Genomic DNA, 9,275 nt, shown 5'->3' with positions numbered 1-9,275 from the left:
CTTCAAGACTACCGTAATCTTCAGCTTTGTATTTCTAAAAACATTTTTTATTTAATCTTTATTTCAACAGGCAAAACATTAAGAACAGTTTCTTATTTACAATGTAAATGGCTGAATTTAATTTAATTTAATTTATTTGAAAGGGACAATGCACATTAATTGACATTTTTGTAAATGCACCACAATTAGTCAAAGGCTATTTTTCCATCTGTTGTCCCATAGTATAATAGGTTATGACTAAAATTTAGCATGTTTTTTGATCATTCACACTAAATTTAATTTTGCCATCTTAATTTAAATTCCTGCTTTTCTTTATTTGTATGTGCCACCCTATAAAAATCACTAGCCACCCCCTTGCAAAAAGGTCTAGCTCCGCCCCTGTCTGTAACATGACCTCAGATACCTCTTCAGTTTTCTCTGTTTATGAGCTGTCACCTCTGCAACAAGCTCTCGTAGCTCCAGTTGTTTAGTGTGGGTTTGGCCTAAAGGTAAACATCTGAGTGACATTTAAAGAACGTGGATGAGCAGGTGAATAACAGCTTAGACATAAAACATTTTTGTAATATTTTCAGCACAAAAAATGTGAACTAGGAACATCTGATTTTGATTTTAAAGCAGTTATGTACACAAACATTGACTGTCAGTGTCAACATACAGTACATTTATGTGTTAATTATGCTGAACATAAAATAAAAGTTAGTTGCATTACAAAAGACAATCGCCTTAATTTATATATTTTCAATGAGGTCTCAAAGCAGATAAAAAAATACAGTAATTGGTATTCATTTTAAAAAGTGTTTGTTTATTTGTGTTTACATTATATACAGAATTGGTCACAGTGAACGATGAGAGTCAAACGTGTGTTTTCAGTCTTTATCAGTAATTTTTTTTTACCTCTACGAGTCCTCACTCCTCCTCCTACCCCGCCCCTCCGTCTCTTCTTCAGGGTCGCTGCACACGAGAGAACTGTAAATACCTGCACCCACCTCCACACCTGAAGACACAGCTGGAGATCAACGGGAGAAATAACCTGATCCAACAGAAGGCCGCGGCGGCCATGTTGGCTCAAGAGATGCCGTTCATGCTGGCCGGAGCACAGCTGCAGCCGATTGTGAGCAGTTTGCACCAAGACTGAGCTAACTTACTCTGTGTTTTTAATATTTATAAAATGTGATCCACTGAGGATGCAGCAAACTAATTATCCTTTAGTCAAGAATAAAAAGAAAATAAAGAGTTATAGAATATTCAACAGCTGGAATGGGTCTTAAACATTTCAGTAAAATCAAATAGTTTGATTATTTAATGACAATATATTTCATGTTATTCAAGCCTCACTCTGTTTTTTTGCTCAGCTGTTGGTAGCTTTAAAGCCAAATATCTGTCTCTCTTTTGTTTCTGTGGTTTATTTTATTCTCAGGCAACATTTCCAGTAACACCCTCCCTGGCAACGAGTCCCAGCATGGCATTCAGTCCATATCTCAGCCACATGGGCCCAGCTATGGGCTTGATGCCTGAGCTGCTTCCCACCTCCCCCCTCCTTGTCCCCGGGAGTCCCACAGGCCTGGCAGCGATGGGGAACGGCACCTCGGCACAGAAACACGCACGTACAGACAAGCTGGAGGTATGCGGCCCCGTGTGCAGTTGTTGTGTTTCTATGTTTAGTCGAAGTACGATGAGAGGTAGACGTTGATTAGCGCTCCCGGTGCCCCCCCGCCAGGTTTGCCGAGAATTCCAGCGCGGTAACTGCACGCGGGGCGAGAACGAGTGCCGCTACGCTCACCCTCTAGAGGCCGGCATGGTGGACTGCAGCGAGAACTCCGTCATCGTCTGCATGGACTACATAAAGGGCCGCTGCAGCCGAGACAAGTGCAAGTACTTCCACCCGCCGGCCCACCTGCAGGCCAGGATCAAGGCCTCGCAGCACCAAGCCAGTCAAAACACGGCATCCACATCCTTGGTGAGTTCTTCTCAAATCTGCGATGACAACATTTACTGAGAGATATTCATCCTCACAGACAGAATAATAGTTACCAAAGGCTCAAATTGAAATCAAAATGTTCTTTCTCATCTGTAAAGCAGGGTTCCTGCAGATCCTTAAAAAGTCTTAAAAGGCATTGAATTCATCAATACAAAAATAAGGCCTTAATTAGCCTTAAACTGTCGTAAATCAGTCGTTCAGAAGTTTTAAAAATGTTAATACATTGTAAATAGGATGATTGCAATTCATCTCAAATATTAAAATAATTGGTAACATTTATTTATTTTAATATTTACATGCAGACATTCTCCTTTGACATCATTTCCTGTTACTTAGATGCAAATATCTCAACAACTGTCCATCTGAGCAATGTGAAATTCGTTTTGTAATATGTTAATAATGTTGTCATTTCAAAAATGCATAAACTGTTCTTACAAATTTTGATGTCACATTCACTTAAGCTTTCATCTACAGCAAATTGGGGTTAAGACCCCACTGTGGGTCCTAAAACTCTAAATTATGGGTCGTTAAACTGACTGCTAAGAATGTTTTTGCTATATTTGATGAAAAAGCAGTTAGATTTGGATAAAAACAATTGGTCTAGTATCAATATTTTAATACTTCAACCAAAAATACTCATGAGTTTCTGCTACAGTTTTATTTATTTTTGTCATTTTTGTGTTTATTATGAAATTGGTCGTAAATTTAATTTCAGTTGGCATTAAAAAGTCTTAATAAGTCTTAAATTTAACTTGCTTTAAACTGTAGGAACCCAGGTAAAGTCATGAATAGTCAGAGTGATCTACAGATAACTCCTCATGTTTCTTATACACAGACACGTTAAACCTTCTGTAGTATTTGCTCCTCACTCTTGACTAAAACAAAACAAGATGATTGTGTCTTTGCTGCTCTGGGTCCCAGACTGGGTGTTTCTTTGGTTCTTTAATTCTCAGCTAAAGACCCACCTCTTTTCAAAATGTTTTCTGTCTGACTCACTTGGCAACTCTTTTATAGTTTTGAATTTTACTTTTCTTTCATTGTTGCTTTGCTTGCTTAGTTATTTAAGCCCACTGTAACACATGCAGTCATTTAAAAAGTGCTTTATAGATAAAGATCATTAACTCACTAAATGACTTACCGGTACTGTTCTCACCTCTTTTATAATAAAATACTTTGGGTCTGTTTGAGTTGTTAGAGATTATTTCCTCTGTTGTGTTTTCTAGTATGTCTCTTTGGCATCTTATAATACAAAAGGAGGTTTCAGTAGGACATCATTATAGAATAAAATCTAATTTTTCTCATTTTGCTCTTGGCCTGACCTTTGAGCTGCAGCCGTTCAGCTAATCCTTAATAATGCAGTGCCCTCTTGTGGCTGTAAAAAACAAATCAAATTCCCCCAAAGATGACTGTATTTTTCATCTTGAAATGGCTACAAGAAAGGATTTTGAGTGGAGTGAAAGTCTGTTTTTCCTCCTCTCGGCCAGGCTTTGCCTCCAGGAGCTGTGCAGACGCTACCGAAGAGGCAGATTATAGAGAAGAGCAACGGAGCTGCGACCACTGTCTTCAACCCCAACGTGTTTCACTACCAGCAAGCACTGGCTAACATGCAGCTCCAGCAGCCAGCGTTTATCCCCACAGGTGAGTCTCTGAACAGTGGTTCCTACAGGAACAAGTCCTTCTGCGTGGATTAAAGCAGAGGGTATCTGACTAATATAAAATGTTTTACAGTTGTGTTTATGTTCAAGACTTTACTTCACTCTTTTCTCCTCTTTCACACTTATTTCCTTTGCTCTTTCTGTTGCTGTCTTTTGGATTTTTGTTGCTTCAAGACTGATGATTTGTTGAGACCTTAATCAATGTTAAAGATCTCTTGTTGCAGAAACAAGGGTCTGGATTTTATGTGAGCTTTTTGATCCAATGATTAATAGGTGGAAGCTTTTTTTCTCTCCTTCAGTCAGACAGAAGATGTTGGAAAACACTTTGATTCTGTTTGCCAGTAAAAACTAGTGGCAAGTGCCAGAGTAAATACCGAAAAAAGAGAGATAAAACTGCAAACATATGTCTAACAAGAGGCTTTAAACTTCTTTTTATGCAGTTCTTCAATACATTTTGATGGTATTAAGTTTTCCACATCACACACAAAAAGACGTTTTTCTTTCAAAAGCATTTTAAATAAACATCGATTTATGGCTGAAGAGCGTTTGACGCGATTTATTGACGAGGCTGAATTCTGCTGCCAAAACACCCACTTACCTTTTCTGTATTCGATGGGACATGTCTGCCCACACGTATTTAATTTAATATGCAGTATTTCTTTCAATCTCTGGACACTTCAGGTCCATTTTCACACTAACAAATTGCACATAAAACCTCTTTCGGCTCATCTCTGAACCTGCTGAAACGTAACTGGAATGAGCTGTCCCGAGTCCAGCACAGCTTGAGTTGCTTTTTTTGCCATCCACAGTGGGTTTTATGCTGGAAGAGTGTAGTATCGCTGTTGTTTTAAAAGCTTTTTGAGACAGAATGTCACGGATGTAGGAGGTTGGACCCAAAGATTCAGACTAAAACCATGCATCTCCATCCATCTTATGTTCAAGGAAGCTCATTTTGTCCTCTTGTATCCAGGATCTTGTTCTTTTGGTCATGATCCACATCTGGTGAAGGTTGTAGACAGACCAGTATATCCAGAGCTTTGCTTTTTGACTAAGATCTTTCTTCACCACAACTGACCGAAGCAACGCCCTCATTACTGAGGATGAAACCTCGATCTGTCGATCCATCTCCCGCTCCATCCTACCACCTCTCCTGAACAACATACCCAGACACTTAAACTCCTCAACTTGAGGCAATAAAACTAAAACTAAAATTTATTATAGTCAAAACCAAAAAGCTTGTTGTGGCAGCAAAACACAAGATGTGCGCTTTGGTTTCATAAACTGAAGACGAATGGATTCTCAACTGTTGAGGGAGGTGAAGTTGAGAAACTAAAAGAACTGGGAGCAGATGAGAGAAGTGGCTGCAGCTGTGACGGGTGAAAAACAGGGAGCGGGTGTAGCTGGGCGTGGCAGACTTAGCTGGAAAAGTAGCGACTGAAGAAGAAGTGGCTAATGGCACAGAGGAACGAAAACTGAACACAAAGGGACAGAAAAAAACTCAAAACAGAAACCCCAGATTGTGACACAGACAGAGGAAGGAGGACTCTGTAACTATTGACGAATAAAAATGAAAAGAAAGACTAAAAAGAGACAAACAGATTTGGTATTTTAGCTCTGTTTTGAAGGAAAACCCTGTTTGAGCTGGTGTACTTGGGACGGTTCGATAGGTGTGAGTGTGTTCTTGATTGTTCGGGTCAAAGTCGGTAAGTGAAAGTCTTAAACTGTTCAGGATGGTTACATGAGATGAGAGAGTGACAGCTGTGTGATAATGTGAGTTTTCAGTCATGGGAAATCCCTGCTTGCTGTTGGAAATGCTTCATTTTACAGCAGCGTGTGTGTTTTGGTGTTTCCGGGATTAAAACCATCTGATGCCCCTCACCACGGCTGAGGTCTGAAAAGTGCCGACGCGGCTGCTCACTGAAGCCTTTTGCTGTTGGCACCAGAGCGGCTGGATGGAAACTTTCAGTCCGAGACACGGCGAGAACCTCTCCAACTGTCAGTGAGGATTTCACACATCAGGATTATCAGCATTTGCAATAAACTTGAGTATTTGGAAAAGAAGACATCAGAAGCGTTCTACATTTAGACCCATTCCAGGAACTGCTGGTTCAGTCGAGCCGTGTTGACTGTTGTTGAATTTTTCACTTTGTTTTTTGATAAACTGGAACCTGTTGTATATTTTTAATGACTCGTGGTTGTTTTTCTTTTTTTTAACCCATTTCACCACTCTATTAGAAAATATTTAAAAACCCAATATTATATTATATAATTGGTTTTCTGTCGTATATAGATATAATAGAGTGATGGCTTTTAATGGTAAATGGTACTGAACTTAAAGAGTGCTTTTCAAGTCCCTCCGGACCCCAAAGCGCTTTACACTAACAGACATTCACCCATTCACACACTGATGATGGCAAACTACACTGTAGCCACAGCTGCCCTGGGGCACACTGACAGAGGTGGGGCTGCCATGCWCCGGCACCACCGGACCCTCTGACCACCATCAGTAGGCAAGGTGGGTGAAGTGTCTTGCCCAAGGACACAACAACTGAGATGGCTGGACAGGGGATCGAACCAGTGACCTTCCGGTTCCAGGATGACTCCCCTAACCACTCTGCCACAGCCGCCCATTAATGGATGTTAAACTTTGTTGTAGTTATAACAACACCCTAGTTATAAGTTATAAAGAATAGATTAAATAAAACTAACATAAGAAAAAAACATAAATTCAACTTTAATAACTTTGGTTGCTTTAGATTGCCAAAAAGATTTCTTTTTGGCTCATTTGCTCTTTTCATACACATTCTCAGCTCATTAAATACAATTATCAGATACAGTCTGATTGGATTGTATGATTGTATATCTCCTTTTATTTTTTTAAACTGGCTAGCTGATTAAAGATGTAATTTTCTTTCTCTTATTTTGTTTGCATGTCTCCTCGTTATCTGTTTACATTCATCTTGTCGATTTCACTGGACCAATGCCATGACTTTTTTATTTTAATTTTTCTATTCTGCACATTTCATCATGGTAACCATATCATTCCTGTTCTCCCCTCTCCTCCTTCACGCCCGCATCCTCGTCCTCTTTGTCTTGTGTCCGACTCGCCTGAATAAAAGTTCCCATGATGGCCACCTCCTCCACTGTTTCGTCGGCCTCGACCCCAGGCATCAATGTTCCTTTCGCTGAATCTGCCGCCTCCAATCAGGTTTGCTCTTTCATTTCACTTCTTTTTGTTTGTTTGCTTTAGCTCTGTAAGCGCCGTTCACTGTCGCTTATTTTGTTAGTTTAAAGAGTCATCTGCTTGGAGTGTTTTATGTTTTCATTTCAGCCGTCTCCACTTTTTGGTCTTTTGTCACAGGAGCAAATAAAAAAAAAAGAAAAACAACAGTCAGCATGTGTAAGAAATTCTCAACATGGGAAACATGTTTTAAGATTTATTGTTCAATTACATTTTGTCCCAACTTTTTTCTGTTTAAGCTTTAAGTGCCCTCATGTAAAAATCAAACTTACCTCGATGAATGAAGTTTATTAGTTTTTTCGCTCTGATTTGACAAGAGACAACCTGTCTCTGAGTAGCTGCTTCTTTTTGAGTCATGCAGAAATAAGTGCAGGGAGACATCTTCTGACTACATAAAGTACTGCACAAACCTCTTGATCATCACTTTTATTTCCTTCCAAGGAGACATATTTTATAGTGGTTTTCATTAACAGTTCTCAAAGCTTTCTGAAGGGGTTTTTATTTTCAAGTTTTGCTGCCAGAAGTCAGTCACAAAGGTACAAATTATGTATTTGTTTACTGTTAACATACGCTTGACTTAGATAAAATAGTATTTTAGCACCAACACGATGATTCCCAAAGAGTTGTGGTTGAGGGTCGTAAATTCAGGGCAAGAAGACAGGTTGTGGAAATACGAGTTTTATTTATAAAGACTAAGCTAAATTGAAGCAACAAAGCTACACCAGGGCAGGATAAGCAAAAACCCTGGTGTGACACGACTCGGGCAGAAAACAAAACAGAACTGAGGATTTATAAGCATGCACGTAACAATAAACCAAACCAAGATGAACACAAATGAACCATATCATTAGATAAAGAGCAAAGGTTAATCCAAAAAAAAAATACAAAAACCCTAACAGAAAGGTGATGCATTGCTCAGGTTGTGAGTCAAGTCTTTGCTGGGTTTATTTATTTCTGTTCCTTAAAGACTTTCAGATCAGATCAGATCTGCTGCATTTTCAAACAGTTCAGTAGATTCTTCTTTAATGAAACAAACCTGTTCAGACCAAGGTTATAATAGTTAACTAAAACTAACAAAATAATGAAAACTGAAATGAAAAAACATTTTAGTTAAATAAAATAAATAAAAACTAATAAAATGGGGAAAAATGATAACTAACTAGAACTGTATTATATTTTTACATAACTAACTGAAATAATAGAATATCCTTTGTTTTAGTGTTTGTCAATTTATGTTAAGCCATGTGGACTGATTAAACAATTTTGTTTATTTTATTTTATTTTTTTCAAATTGAGCAGTTTCACATTAGCTGCAGGCAGCTTACGGCACCTCGTGGTCCATAACATCACATGTTTACAGTCTGCTGCTGCTCATCACTTGTCTGCCGAATGACGACAACAAAAGTTGAGAGAAAGTGACAAAGTCCAATTTGGGATTTCTTTGAATATGACTGCGAGAAAAATAAAAGCAAGTGTCTTGTAGTGGGAAAGGGCGATAAATTAGATGGAATATTCTGTAGGGAAAAACTGTACGAATCACACTCTTACCTGACGGCTAACTGTGAGCATCTTGACACGCCAGCTTCTCTCAGTAACTCGCATGAAAAACAAGCAACAGCCCAGCCAGGCAGCACCGGGAGCGAGACGACTATCTTCACCTTCCTAAAACAGTCCTCCAGGTCCTTTGTTGGCTAAATTGAGCTGCGTGATTATTTTAAGAAGGGGTTTTTGTAATGGACTGCTTTCACTGGTGACCAAAAAGCTGCTGGTTATTTCACTCACAGGAGCAACACAAGCTGGAGGAAAGTTATAAAAAAAACTAATACTTGAACTAATGAAAACAAAACTAAACTAAAACTAAGCATTAAAAAAGCAATAACTAACAAAAACAAGAAATTCCACTCTAATACCTAATTAAAACTAACTAAATTAAAGGAAAAAGGTGAAACAAAATAAAACTAAACTATAATGAAAAATCCAAAACTATTATAACCTTGGTTCAGAGGACCTGCTTAACATTTTTTTATTTTCTACCTGGATTACTGAGGAGAATCAGGACATCATCTGCCGTAGATCATTTTTTTGGACCTGATACTTGCTCTTCTCATCCTGTTCTTTTCCACTTTCCTCATTTAAGCACTCAGTGTGCAGTCAGTGTCAAGTCTAAACTGTTTAAAAGGCCTTCAGAAAGTTTGGAAAGCTGTTGATCAAAACTACTTCAAAAATAAAAGGTTTGTGTTGTTGGAGGTGAAAGATAAAGACATTTGGGGGCTTTAAAACTTTTGCACAGTACTGTATATTTTGACTTCTGCAAAAAATATCTATCTATCTATCTATCTATCTATCGATCTATCTATCTATCTATCTATCTATCTATCTATCTATCTATCTATCTATCTAT

At 38.5% G+C, this 9,275-nt stretch overlaps 1 protein-coding gene across 1 annotated transcript in view; it reads left to right on the top strand.

The window, feature by feature from the left end:
* Positions 1 to 9,275, top strand: part of mbnl3 (muscleblind-like splicing regulator 3) — a gene marked incomplete in the record, with an annotated part of 25,220 nt that overhangs the window by 7,863 nt on the left and 8,082 nt on the right. The window contains 4 exon segments of the mRNA XM_014030441.1: positions 947 to 1,111; positions 1,418 to 1,621; positions 1,718 to 1,957; positions 3,463 to 3,614. Of these exon segments, the coding sequence (XP_013885895.1) occupies positions 947 to 1,111; positions 1,418 to 1,621; positions 1,718 to 1,957; positions 3,463 to 3,614 (761 nt within the window).

The sequence above is a fragment of the Austrofundulus limnaeus genome, unplaced genomic scaffold (assembly GCF_001266775.1).
Source record: "Austrofundulus limnaeus strain Quisiro unplaced genomic scaffold, Austrofundulus_limnaeus-1.0 Scaffold1060, whole genome shotgun sequence".
Lineage (NCBI taxonomy): Eukaryota > Metazoa > Chordata > Actinopteri > Cyprinodontiformes > Rivulidae > Austrofundulus > Austrofundulus limnaeus.
This window is presented reverse-complemented; position numbering and strand designations above follow the sequence as displayed.